Source organism: Pan paniscus, chromosome 1 (assembly GCF_029289425.2).
Source record: "Pan paniscus chromosome 1, NHGRI_mPanPan1-v2.0_pri, whole genome shotgun sequence".
Lineage (NCBI taxonomy): Eukaryota > Metazoa > Chordata > Mammalia > Primates > Hominidae > Pan > Pan paniscus.
In genome coordinates this window covers 93,303,083-93,316,676 of record NC_073249.2, presented here as the reverse complement: position 1 = coordinate 93,316,676, position 13,594 = coordinate 93,303,083, and the positions used below count along the sequence as shown (strand labels likewise).

The 13,594-nt window shown below is 51.5% G+C and overlaps 1 protein-coding gene and 1 non-coding gene across 4 annotated transcripts in view; one reads left to right on the top strand and one right to left on the bottom strand.

Annotated features, from left to right (window-relative positions):
* Positions 1-13,594, bottom strand: part of IQGAP3 (IQ motif containing GTPase activating protein 3) — a 50,778-nt gene that overhangs the window by 5,736 nt on the left and 31,448 nt on the right. For all 3 annotated transcript variants that reach the window (XM_063604520.1, XM_063604517.1, XM_003821051.4), the window contains 14 exons: positions 12,605-12,813; positions 11,735-11,887; positions 11,271-11,434; positions 10,706-10,930; positions 9,080-9,220; positions 7,067-7,151; positions 6,405-6,637; positions 5,913-6,045; positions 5,677-5,779; positions 4,884-5,010; positions 3,038-3,125; positions 1,983-2,195; positions 791-957; positions 384-485 (listed from right to left, as the gene is read on the bottom strand). In XM_063604520.1, the coding sequence (XP_063460590.1) occupies positions 384-485; positions 791-957; positions 1,983-2,195; positions 3,038-3,125; positions 4,884-5,010; positions 5,677-5,779; positions 5,913-6,045; positions 6,405-6,637; positions 7,067-7,151; positions 9,080-9,220; positions 10,706-10,930; positions 11,271-11,434; positions 11,735-11,887; positions 12,605-12,813 (2,143 nt within the window). The remainder of the gene's footprint in view (positions 1-383; positions 486-790; positions 958-1,982; positions 2,196-3,037; positions 3,126-4,883; positions 5,011-5,676; positions 5,780-5,912; positions 6,046-6,404; positions 6,638-7,066; positions 7,152-9,079; positions 9,221-10,705; positions 10,931-11,270; positions 11,435-11,734; positions 11,888-12,604; positions 12,814-13,594) is intronic.
* On the top strand, positions 1,205-1,304 carry LOC112438727 (small nucleolar RNA U13). The gene has a single exon (XR_003027099.1). It is a non-coding gene; the product is annotated as a small nucleolar RNA U13 (small nucleolar RNA).

Sequence of the window (13,594 nt, the reverse complement as noted above, 5' to 3'; positions counted from 1 at the left end):
CACCCACTGCTCCTCACCCTGGGCAGCGGTGTCATCCAGAACCAGCTTTCCCTCTGTCACTCCCAGAGGGCCCAGCTCGCTGTCTTCTCCGTTTTACTTCTGCTCCCCACACCATCTCTTTATCTGCCCCGCCCTACCCAGCTGTTCTCACCTCTGGAAAGCTTTCCCAGTACCCTCTGCCTCAGGGCATCTAGAACTGTGCTAGACCATGTCCACGGCCCTTCACTTTCTGTCAGGGCATGCTCTGTCTCCACCATCATTCTAGCAGCTCCTTCAAGATCGGGACCATGCTTCTTCTCTTCCACCCGGTGCCCAGCCCAGAGCTCCACCCCCAGGTTAGAGGACAGGAAGGGGCTGACATCCTGCCCTCCAAAGACACATACTGAGAGGCGGGAAGATCTTCAATTTCCACCAAGACACCCTTTTCCAGGAGCTGAGCAGCAGTGTAATGAAGAGAAGGCTGCTTCTTCCCCTTCCCAGAACTCCTGATTAAAAGAAGGCCCCAGAGAATTCATCCAATAAACACTTTACCACCAAAGAAACTTGTTTTCTGTGGCTGGAAAGGAAATGAGACCCCGAGGAAGACTTCTCACTGATGGAAGACAGAGGAGGGGGGCTGCACTTGAGCCCAAGACTTTGTAAATGAGGCTCAAAGACCAGACTTAGGAAGGGACTGTGCTGTGCTGGGTGAGATTCCCCTTTCAAAGCTGGGAGATAGCAGGGCAAAGGTGACATGGGCAGGGGTGAGAAGTCACATGTAACCTTCCAAGTACGGGAAAGCAGCACCTACTTGGAGTCGGGGGCCAGGTGGTCCAGGCAGGCCCGGATGTACTGGCTGTAGTAGTCACCCTGCTCCTCATAGAAGGTGGTCTTAGTGCTCAGGCCCTGTAATGTGGCCTGCAGCTTCACCAGCTCTGCCTTCCGCCTGTGCCTGTGTCTGTGCTGGTTGCGGATGTCCTGGGGTTGGGGAACAGATGGAGGAATGAGTGGTCCTTCCTGGCAGGAGAGCCTTAGGGCCTGACACAGGCCCAGGAGCTACACACTGTGAGGCTCTTCGGAAGAACAGGCTTCAGGGCTGTTTTCCTAGAAGGAAAATCTCAAGGATGGTATTCCAAATCCTCAAGGCATGTCCTCAGGGCCTCTGCCCGTTGAGGACTAACTGGTTTCAAGGCTTTTTGTTTTTTAGTAAAAGAAAGTTGCAAGGATACTTTTGTAGGTCATAAGCTGAGGATTGGGTTTTCATGCTCTTGTGTGAGATATGCTTCTCTCAAACCTTCTGACCTGGGCACATTACCCAGCTAATGTGGGGAAGAAAAAAAAAGAGAGAGTTGCAAGAACACCCTCCTCTCTAACTAATTTCAAGATCTTTCCTTCAGGCTAGGAGTGGTGATTCACACCTATAATCCCAGCACTTTGTGAGAGCCTAAGGTGGGCAGATTACTTGAGGTCAGGAGTTTGAGACCAGCCTGGCCAACATGGTGAAACCCTGTCTCTACTAAAAATACAAAAATTTGGCTGGGTGCAGTGGCTCACACCTGTAATCCCAGCATTTTGGGAGGCCAAGATGGGCGGACCCTGAGGTCAGGAGTTCGAAACCAGCCAGGCCAACATGGCCTGAAACCATGTCTCTACTAAAAATACAAAAATTAGCCGGGCGTGGCAGCGCACACCTGTAATCCCAGCTACTTGGGAGGCTGAGGCAGGAGAATCACTTGAACCCAGGAGGTGAAGGTTGCAGTGAGCCAGGATCACACCACTGCTCTCCAGCCTGGATGAGAGTGAGACTGTCTCAAAAAAAAAAAAAAAGAAAAAAAGAAAAAAAAATCTTTCCTTCAAAAAGGACCCTCAGCCTTCCTCTGGCTGGAGACAATTTTGGGTGAAGACTCATCAGGAGGGGCCCACCAACACTATGGATTAACATGTATATGCACGCACACACACACGTACACACAGGCACACGGAGCCCAGGCCCAGGTTGTTACCTTGGCCAGCTCGTCCACTAGCCCCTGGTAGCCATTTCTGGCGCTGACCAACCCCAGGGCTTCAAGTCGGCGCAGGTTCCGCAGGACGCGCCGCTGCTTCTCTGCCAGTGGCAGGAGGGAGTGAGCTGTCAGTGAGCGGTGTCGTCGCAGTGGCTCCGGTGTCTGGGCTGTACAGGCCTGGCGTCGGCTCATCAGCTGCTTGTGGGCTGCTTCCTGGGGACACACAGACGCTGGAGGGGTCTACCAGGTCCTACCATTCTGCTCCCACACCAGTGAAGGTCCCATGGGCACCAGCAACAAAGGGAGGCCTGAGCATTTTTCTGCGTATCATTAAGAAAGTGCCCCAGAGCCCAGCCTCTGCAGGATATGGCTGGGGCAGGGCATCGCTTATGAAGAATATCAAGGTATAACACCATAATACATGGTGTCACACATGGGAGGGCCTCATAGATCACCACAGGGGAGGAGTGGCCCAAAGGAGACCCAAACCCAGGCCATGGCATAAAGGATTCCGGACAGACACTAGCTGTGACTTCCCAACAATGGATCTTTCTGACGGCACAGGATGTTTGGGGGCATTTCCCTGTCTGTTCTGTTTTGGGACATACCTCTACTGGCCATCCCCACCTTTTCTTTGGGAAGACCCTGGTTCAGTCTTCACTCCAGCGGGCCCAACCTGCCCCTGGCCCCCCACCTGCCTACTACCTTCTCCTGCCTCCAGGCATTCTAGCAGACCACTCTTCTGAGTGCAGGCCTTCCAGGGGAGCATTCCCAGACGGTCTCTCAGCGCCCCCCATAGCCCTAGTGTTGGTGCTTGTTTCAGTGTGTGAAGTGGGGAGAGGGGTGGGGCCCCATGACTCTGCAGCCCGAGGCTTCCCAAGGCTAAAGCTGTATCCCTCATCCTGTAGGCCTCCAGAGTTCTCATTACTGGTGAGCACAGGTGTCTGCTTCTGGCTGATGTGGGTGAGGTTCAGAGGAGGGAAACAGCAGCGGTGCAGGTGGGATGAGGTGGGGGATGAATGAGACAGAACCTATGGGCTAGCCCGGCTACTCACTTGCTCTCTGGAAGCCGAGAGGGACAGGATCTCCTTGAGGGTGTCCCCAGGATGGAACTGTATGATATCGGCCAACAGCTGCTTGGTGCTGCACAAGGAGGACAGTGACAGAGGAGAGGTAAGGGGCAGGGGAAGGGCCTGGACATGGGACTGGCCAGAGGTCTGAGAGTAAGTGGACCGTGCTCTATAGCATGGCTGCTAGGATATAAGGAGAGAGAGCGAGGGATAGGGGATGTCGTTGCCTGGAATACCTTCCCAACAAACTATCTTGCCTGGAATACCTTCCCAACAAACTATCTTCCTTTGAGTCCTTCAGCTGAGCACACATGTCCTTCCCACCCAGCCATCCCTTCTCCTTAGCTCTCAATGCATCTGACACCCACCACCCTCTTGGTGGTGCTCTGTGTTCAGCCCTAGCCCGATCCTGCTCTCAGCCCTTTGATGGCAGGACAAAGATGATACTCAGCTCACTTGTTTTTTTTTTTTTTGAGATGGAGTTTCACTCCTGTCACCCAGGCTGGAGTGCAATGGCATGATCTTGGCTCACTGCAACCTCTGCCTCCCAGGTTCAAGTGATTCTCCTGCCTCAGCCTCCCAAGTAGCTGGGATTACAGGTGCCTGCCACCACACCCAGCTAATTTTTGTATTTTCAGTAGAGACGGGGTTTCACCATGTTGGCCAGGCTGGTCTCGAACTCCTGACCTCAGGTGATCCACCTGCCTCGGCCTCCCAAAGTGCTGAGATTACAGACATGAGCCACCGCACCTGGCCAGCTCACTTGTTTATTGAGTGAATGAGTGGGTGCAAGGGGTTGCCTTGTTGGCAGGAGCTTGAGCTGGCACTTTGGCTCCTCTTCTGCCCAGATGACCAGCTCACCCCTACTGGGAGTCCTCCCTCACTTTTGTAGAACTGGGGAAGAAGAGCTCCATGCCCATCTCCTGACCATCACACTCAACAAGAATGCGGAATTAGGCTGGGCGCAGTGGCTCACGCCTGTAATCCCAGCACTTTGGGAGGCCAAGGCAGGCAGATCACTTGAGGTCAGGAGTTCAAAATCAGGCTGGCCAACATGGTGAAACCCCATCTCTACTAAAAATACAAAAATTGGCTGGACATGATGGCGAGCACCTGTAGTCCTAGCTACTCAGGAGGCTGAGGCAGGAGAATCGCTTGAACCCAGAAGGCGGAGGTTGCAGTGAACTGAGTTCGTGTCACTGCACTCCAGCCTGGATGACAGAGTGAGACTCCATCTCAAAAAAAAAAAAAAAAAAAAAGTGGGATTAGAACATGAGCTCTACAACCCACTGGCTGTGGAACTTTGGATAAATCACATAACTACTGAGTCTTTCCTCAACTATGAAGAGGGGAAGCCACCATCTACCTCATAGCTTGTTTCTAAGAATAAACGATAACTTATTAAAAAAGCATTTGGGCCAGGTGCAGTGGGTCAATCCTGTAATCCTAGCACTTTGGGAGGCTGAGGCAGGTGGATGGCTTTGAGGCCAGGAGTTTGAGGCCAGCTTGGGCAACATGGCGAGACTCTGTCTCTACTTGAAAAAAAAGAAAAAAGCATTTGGTAAACAGCACGATATGCAAACACCTGCTGTTGCCAATATCTTCACCATTCCTTTACTTTCAGTACAACACAGAGCAAAAAGCTGAGGATACCAGATGGAAAAGAGCCAAGGCTGCAGCGAGGGGAATAAAGGTAGGCTTCAGGGAGAACTTCCTGAAGGATAAGGGAGCCCAGGAAGAAGGTGGAATGGGCGCCTCAGAATAAGGCCATTTTACTGGCCTCAGGGCTGGGGAGCTCAGGTATGCAGGGGCAGAGGCTGGCATCACCCACCTCAGAAGCAGGCTACGGGTGTTGGAGTCATCAGCATCTGCCTCTAGTCCTTCAAACTTGTTGGTCAGCGTCAGGGACACTTCTAGCTTGCTCAGGTCCGTGTGCCCATCTGCAGCGATGCTCTCACCTGAGGTGTGGTGAGGAATGAGAGGGAGACAGGCATACACACACACATGCGCACACACACATACACACACACACATGCACCGATGGGGTCACGTTAAATCGGCTGCTCCACATGCCCCTCTTCCAGGAAGTTTTCCCACACTGGCCTGCAGAACTACCCTGTGTCCCCAACCCTTAGCACCGATGGAAGGGCTGTTACCCACAGAGCATACCCTTGTGTTACTGGGGCTGTGCCACCCCCACACCCTCAGCCCTGGGTGCCCTGAGGGTAGAGGAGCTGTGCCTCCCTGAGCCTGCAGCTCCTGGTTCTCTCCAATCACCATCTTCATTCTGTCCTTCCTCCCAGTAAGTTGGCTTCCTCCTATTCCATGGCCCGGAAACCCCTCCTTCTCAGAGAAACCTAATGAGGCCCTGATCCCTGTGCCTCTTTCAGATCATTTCATTGACCGTTTTCCATGATGATCGTGGGTCCCTCTACTGTCTGTCTACCTTCTCCACATCAATCTGTGTCCCTGTGCCCATGTCAGGACCAGAGGGAGAGTATGGAACTAGCCGCCTGGCACAAGACCTAGACTGCATGGGCACGCTCACATGCCCTGCCTGCCTGCCTGTCCCTCCCTCCATGCAGGTCCCCTAGCTGGCCCCAGCTGCTAAGGAGGGCACGTACCAATAAGGTCAGGGATGGTGGGCAGCTCCCCAAGATCCTCCAGGAGCTCATGCAGGGGGTCTTGGTGATCAGGGGCAATGCAGTCCTGGTGCTCCAGCAACAGCTGCAGGACGGAGAAAGAAAAGGAGATGCAGGGTCTGAGCCAGGTCTTCCCTCTGGGGCCAGCCCACTACCCCATCACAGGCTACCAAACCCTTGCCCACCCAGCCAACACCCTCCAGATCTCAGCCCCTCACCCTGTGCGTGTTGACCAGCTCCCCCACGGTGATGTACACCACGGGTTTGGCCACAGCCACCATGTCTGAGTACTCGTCCACTGCAAAACGCTCCTCTGGCTCTGGCACCTGGCAGGCTCTATGGATGAACTTCCTGTCCAGAAGGCGGGCATGTGAGAGAGCGGGAAGGGCCAGCACCCCACACATCTTCTGTCCCCATCATTTCCCCAGCCTTCTCCAGTGATTGCTCAGGCCAATTTGGACTCTCCAGTCTCAGCTTCTGCCCTCTGACCTGCCCTACCTCTGTCCCAGTGACCCCTCAAGCCAATCTCTCTTAATAGTCTCCTTTTCTCTCCACTGGGGAGTCCTTCCAACAACCTATCCTCCACCCCGCTCATTATGCTCATCCCTTCTATTTATGCCTCTTGTCCTCATGGATTCTGGAGGGGACAAGTGGGATGTCAAAGGTGAGAAGAGGGAAGAAAGGGGACAGAGAGGAAAGGGACCCAAGACCTGAACTTGAGGTGTGTTTCCTCCAGATAGTCATTCAGGACCCGTAGGTGCTGGCTCTGCCCAGAGAAGGCCTTGCCAGCCGCAGCGTGCTGTAGGAGCTGAGCCACAGCCCCCAGGGCATGGCGCTGGGGGGCAGCCAGGGCTCCACCAGCTGCCATGGCCACAATGTCGAAGGCGTCAGGAGCCACCACAGCTGGGTTCAGGAAGCGGTAGTACAGGAGGTTCCCGACCACCTGAGGGCAGAGGAGACTCTCCCAGAAGTGTCCAGGGGCCGCCTTGACTGGTGCGGCCCCACATTCTCAGCTTGCTTGGCTGGAAGGGACACCTGGGCCAACCCCCTCACTTCAAAGAAAACAGGCCCAGAGCAGGCAGACAACTTGCTTAAGGCCACACAGCAAACCTGAGCAAGAGCTGGGACTTGAACCCAGATCTCCTGACAAGAAGCCAGTGTTGCCCACTCTGTTCGCTCACACCCCAGCGTGAGCCATCTGCCACCTGAAGCCCTGTGGGTGAGCCAGGCTCCATTTATAGGGGGCAGCATATTTCCCTCCTTGGATTTTTATGGCATAGGATTTTTTGTGTTTTTATCTCAGTCTGGGGATTGCAGGTACCAGCAAAGCAAAGGAGGGATTGGGAGGTGGGGGTGGGGAGACAACACTTGCCTTATAGACCTCGCTGTCTGTGGCGTCAGGGAATTTCTCTGCCAGAGTTGCCTTCAGGACTTTGGCCACATATCGCATCCCATACCTGGGGACAAATAAACAGGTGCGCGTGCCTGTGCCTCTGCCCATCTCTCTCTGCCAGAGACAAGAGCTTGAGTGCCTGGCTGTCTCTTCTCCCCCAGGCTCAGCCACTCCAGAGTGGAGCTCAAGCACTGTCCCTCCACTAGCCATAGCCAGCTCCCTGCTGCCTTCCTCCAAACGTCTCTGGGCCTTGTCCCTTCCTCCTGCCTTGTGTCAGTAGTCAGGACCAGGGCCCTATCATCTACTAAATCTCTCACACAGCCTCCAACCTGGCTCGAGAACCTCTTCTTTGAGACTCTCTGGGTCCCCTGCAGAGCACCCCAGATCACCATAGCCATCCCCCATCCCCCAGAGGCACCATTAACCTAAAGCTTGGGTATCTGACACTCACAGCCAAAACCCTGTCCTAGGACAGCCTAGGTGGCTCCGAGGTAGTCAACCTTGTCAGCTGTCACAGAGCATCTGTGAGTGGCCTAGTCTGGGCTAGAGGTAGGGCCCCAAGGAGATCAGTGAGCCGGGAGGAGAAGCTCCAGTTTGGACTCCACCACCAACCAGAGATATTATCTTAGACTATTTCCTTCTCCTTTGTAAGTCTGTCCCCTGGTCTAGAAAATGGGAATGATCATTCTTGCCTTCTCTTCTCACAGGGCTTTTTGAGGATCAAGTGAAATTATGTCTGCGAGAGTAAGTATAATGGTAGAGTACTATTCAAATGTGCTAGACTGTATTATCATTATTATTCCTATTATGGATGTGCCACCTACAAATGTAATTAAATTCACTTAAAAGCAATTTCCACTCCTAGGGTACCAGAGACAGAAGTTTACAGCTCATTGTGTACTTTACTTTCTTAAGCCTAGAACAATCTTTTCTTACTCCTAATTGTAAACTCTTAATCCGGTTCTCCAGGTTTGGGGAGCAGGGTTATAAACTCTGTGGGTTCCCCCTTTCAACATCCTCATCTTGCCCTGGGCACTCCAGCCTGGGCAATGGAGTGAGACCCTGTCTTAAAAATAATAATAATAAAAAATAAAGAAAAACAAACAAAAAAAGAATGAAAGCCTGTCATTTTCGACAACATAGATGAACGTAGAGGTTCGTGTTAAGTGACATAAGCCAAACACAGAAGGACAAATACTGCATAATCTCACTCATATGTGGAATCTAAAAAAGGTGATTTCACAGGAGTAGAGAGTAGAATGGTGGTTACTGGAGTCTGGGGAGGGTAGGAGAAGGGGAGAGAGGATGGGGAGAGGTTGGTCAATGGGTACAAAGTTACAGCCAGGTAGAAAGAATAAGTTCTGGTGCTCCATTGCACAGAAGGTGACTATAGTTGATAATAATGTGTTGTATATCTCAAAATAGCTAGAAGGATTTTGAATGTTCTCACCACAAAGAAATAAATGTTTGAGGTAATAGATATGCTAATTACCCTGATTTGATCATTCATTGCACAATGTATACACGTATCAAAACATCACACTATACCCTATGAATATGTACAATTATCATGTGTCAAAAATAAATGTAGAAAACCAAATGTATTGACTAAATTTTAAGAAAAGAGAGAACTATAAAGTACTTTATGGGCTTAAAATATTTATTTTTGATATTGGGAACTGAAGAGTCCCATTTTCTCCTCATTTGCTCTTAGCTAATAAAGTGTCCCTGAGATCATTTTAGGGTCCCTTCTCTGGTTCCACTGACATCCTACCAGGCCACACACAGACTTGCACGCCGTCTCTCAGCTCAGCTCTCTAGCAGGAGCTTCGAGCATTCCCCACATCTCTTCAGGAACCCCTCTGAGTACCCCTGGCTCCGTCTCCCTCCCTGCCTTCCTCCCTGCAGGACTGTCACCCTGCTCTGCTCCCCATGGTGGCCTGGCCCTCTTGAAATCCCATGCGTAGGCTGGGGTGGGGCTGTTGCACATACGGAATTTGGTCCACAGATGAGGTGATGGCTAAAAGGAACTTATCAGTCATGGCGAGGAGGTTGCGTAGGGCGATGTCCAGTCGTCTCTGGACCTCGGGGTGGCTCAAGGCCTGCTCCGGGGTGACATCATATGGGAGATGGCTATGAGCAGAGAGAGACAAGGTGTAAGAAGGAGCCCCCTCCAATGGCCTCCTTCCCCAAGGCCCTATTCCTTAAATGCTTGTCTAACAACAAGATCTCATACGGATGTGCTAAGGACAGCTCAGCATGCTAAAGGAGAAAGGGCCAGAATGAGAGAAAGGACTGGAGAAATGCAGTTGGGAGGTAAAGAAGAGTTGGAGTATCTACAGGGAAGCTGGAAGAATGTAGGAAGGAACAGAGAACCTGGAATCTAGGGACCCTTCTAAGGGGAACAGATGACAAGCAGGCGGCTGCGCTGCAAATAGTCTTTGGGAGTTTGGAATAATGGAGAGGCTGGGCCAGAGCCTTATAGTTCCCTCACCTAAAGCCTCCTGTGCCATCCAGAGCAGCCACCAGGATTGCCTGTTCGCCTCTGTGGCTAGGTTTCCCTAGCACCTAGGGACCTGAGTAATGACCCCAGGCTATAAGGGCAACCTATCTCTCCCACTATCTCATTTGCCTATTCATCTGTAAATAGAAATATTCTTCTATACCCCTATCAATAGGAGTCCATATCCTAACTCCCAGCAAATTTTTTTTTTTTTTTGCGGGGGGACAGAGTCTTACTCTGTTGCCTAGAGCTGGAGTGCAGTGGTGCGATCTCGGCTCACCGCAACCTCCCAGGTTCAAGTGATTCTCTTGCCTCAGCCTCCCGAGTAGCTGGGACTGCAGGAGTGCGCCACAACACCCGGCTAATTTTTGTATTTTTTATTTTTGAGACAGAGTCTCGCTCTGTCGCCCAGCCTGGAGTGCAGTGGCACGATCTCGGCTCACTGCAAGCTCTGCCTCCCAGGTTCATGACATTCTCCTGCTTCAGCCTCCCGAGTAGCTAGGACTACAGGCGCCTGCCACCACGCCCGGCTAATTTTTTGTATTTTTAGTAGAGATGGGCTTTCACCATGTTAGCCAGGATAGTCTCGATCTCCTGACCTCGTGATCCGCCTGCCTCGGTCTCCCAAAGTGCTGGGATTACAGGCGTGAGCCACCACGCCCGACCTATATTTTTAGTAGAGATAGAGTTTCACCATGTTGGCCAGGCTGGTCTCAAACTCCTGACCTCAGGTGATCTGCCCACCTTGAGCCCCCCAAAGTGCTGGGATTACAGGCGTGAGCCACTATGTCCGGCCCTACTACCACCAAATTTGACACATCATTTGCAAGCACTGACATAGCAATTAAGCACATTTGCATATTCATCTGTACTCATTTTATGTTAAGCCCACCAGGTCTGAAGTCATTTACATCAGTTTCATGTTAATTATCAGAGGGGGTCTAAAAGACTACCTTATTCATGCCTACAAAGCTGGTGTCATATTTGCATAAATCAGCATGCCCATTTATATGCCACCTTCAAAGTACACCCAAGCTTCCCCAGTAGGGTCCAAGACACAGCTGATCAAGACACAGCTGATCAAAGAGAGCTCCTCCCTCTGCCCATGTGCTCACCTGCGCTGGCCTGTCTGGGCCTCAGTCTGGTTGATCCAATTCTTATAGAGGTGGACAGGGTCTGTGTGGACGCTGAGCACTTTGTCTTCTAGCACATCCTGGATAACCTTGCCCAGAATCTCCTGCAGGGCACTCTGTCCCCGCCCATTACGGTAGAATCTCACCACCAGCCTCACCACTGTTGGGTTGCCTGTCACCACGTCCTGGGGCTGCTCCACCTTTGACCTGTGGTTTAAGAGGTCATTGAAACCAGTCTTCTGCCTCTGTGTAGGACATACCGTTGCTTTTCCTTTTTGAGATTTTGGCTCTCAAAGCCTGCCCTGGTGTCCCCGCTCTTAAGGAATGTCTTGATATCTCTCTCATCCTTTGTGTTAGCATGTCAGCCCATATCCTCCCACTGTGCTCTCCCAGATGTTTTACGGTTTCTCCACAGGAGGTAGAGAAAAGAGGTCTTCTGATTCCATTTCTACCCTTAAGCCTCAACAAGTTGTCACCTTGTGAAGGAGCCAACAGGGGCATCTCTTAACCCATTCTCTCCCCATTCCTTTGTGTCTGGAGAGCCTACTTGATTTCCTCCTGGAGTGCTGTCTTGAACAGCTGGAGCAGGAGATAGGCCTCTCGGCGGCTGGAGGCATAGTTGTACAGGCTGAAAATCACTGCCTCCATGAACTTGGTGGTTTTGTTCTGTGGCATCTGAAAGATCAGCTTGGCCAGGTAGATGGGCTGAGTCTGCAAGCAAGAGGGGAGACAGGAATGGCTGACCATGCACTTCGAGGACCAGTGATAGGATAAGGAAAGGCTTTCCCCTGATGGAAATCTGGAATGCAGAAAGCACTACCACACTTTCTCCAGGTGCTAGTAACATTCCAGACAAACAGGGGAAGAGGTAGTCTCCTTTCCTGGGGATAAGGAATTAAGATTATGGGAAAGGACACCTTGCATGGTGCCAAAGGCACAGACAAGAAGGCCTTGAAGTCTCAGACCCTCAGGAGACGGGAGAGACTTCTCCTTGGAAAGTCCTCTGCTAACCTGGAGCAGGTAGAAGAGGTGTTGGTATGCTTCTAGTTTCTGCCGTTTCTCTTTGCTCAGCGACTTTAATCCCTTCTGCTTGTCCAGAACCATCATATCTGACAGCTGTTCCTTATTCCTCTTGGTCAGCTTCTTGCAGTGGGAGACCACTTCCTGCAGGGGTGGAGGAGCGGGTGATACAACTAGCCTAGGCCATCCCAGGGCACAGAACATACGGTCTAGAATCAGTGCCTTGAAGAGCCAGGGCTTTCTGCTGTTCAAGGAACAGGCATAAGCTGGGGGACAGAAGCAGTTCTAGGGTGAGGAAGGGCCCCTACTAGTGCCCTGAGACTCCATCTGTTTCCTCTCCTGTCATGGGAGTGAGTCCCCAAAGAGAACTGGGTTGCCAGGCTGAGGAATTGTGTCTATTTGGCTTTTGCTATCTCTTCTTATTAGACTGCTACACACATTTGAGGTGGAGCTATCACTGTATCACTATTACCCTGTCACTGCATATTTATATGGTAATTTATGATTTAAACAGCTTTCATATCTGTCTCTATATTTGGCCTGGAGAGGTGGACATTCTCATTATTCTCAGTTTGCTAATGAGAAAACAGACTTAGAAGTGAAATGAGCACCCACAGCCCCATCCCTGGGAATCAGCAGAGCCAGGCATTCTGATTCTAGGTTTCATGCTCTTTCTACTCTGTCATGGGTCCCCCAAAATGATTTATTAGAATGGCAGAGGGCCACTGGAACAAGGACCTGAGTCAGGTGACAAAATCCACAACATTTTGAAAAAAATTGATTAGCAAGCAGAGAATGGTCAGCATCACATCTCCAGAGGCAGGCAGATCTCGGGGAGGGGAGGACTGGTGGGCCCCATACCTGCAGAGTGATCCTGTTCTTCACCAGCAGGCCAATCTTGATGTCCATGATGTTGAGGTCCTGCTCCAGCTGCTGATTGGATCGGATCTTCCTAACTACCTCTTCCTGGAGCCTCAGCAGCTCTGCCTCAGCCAAGAAGTCTTGCTGGCTTTGATTCAAGAGATGGGCAAATCTGCGTACCACACTGAGAGGAGGGTGGGGTGCATGCACTGGGAGGAAGGGAGGAGGCATCAGGATTAGCCATGCCTCATCAGAGGCCTCCTCGCCAGCCCCTGCCCGAGTCAGCCCACCCCAGTCCCCGTTCTGCTTGGGATCAGCAGGTCCCCAACCCCAGTCCTCTTCTAACTGGTTCTGCTTGCACTTGGAGGGCAGTGGGTAGCCTCCTAGCCAGGCCTGTCCCTGAGCTTCCTGTCTTATAACTGGAGATGACATAATAGCTGCTCTTCCCATGCCTCTGATTCACCCCAGCCTGGGTCTATCCCAGGGACCTCTGACACCAAAGCCAGAGCCACAGCTCCCTCTGATTATCCTCCCAGACCTCCCTAGTCTACCCCAATCTATCACTCACTTCTGCTGGGCCAACCTGCTCCTCCTCCTCCTCCTACCTGCCAGCCACCACTCAGCCCTGCTTGCTCCCACAGTGCTCCTCTGTCAGGAATGTCTGTACACACCGGGAAGGACAGGTAGACGGGATGGACAGTGGGCTTTATAATTTAGGGGAGGTCAGAGCTAGCTGGTGATTCTCCTTGAATCACCTTTGGAATTGGCATTTGAGCAAAAAAGAAAGAAGCCTCTGAGCTAATTTATTGGAAATAACAACAAAACAACTAATACATAGAATGTTTACTATGAGACAGAACCTGTTCTAAGTACTTTACGTACTTAAGACCACCTGTGAGGTCAGTACACTATAACTATCCTCTCTTACCGATAATAACTCTGAGACTCAGAGAAGGTAAGCAACTTGCCCTATGTTACACAGTTAGTAAT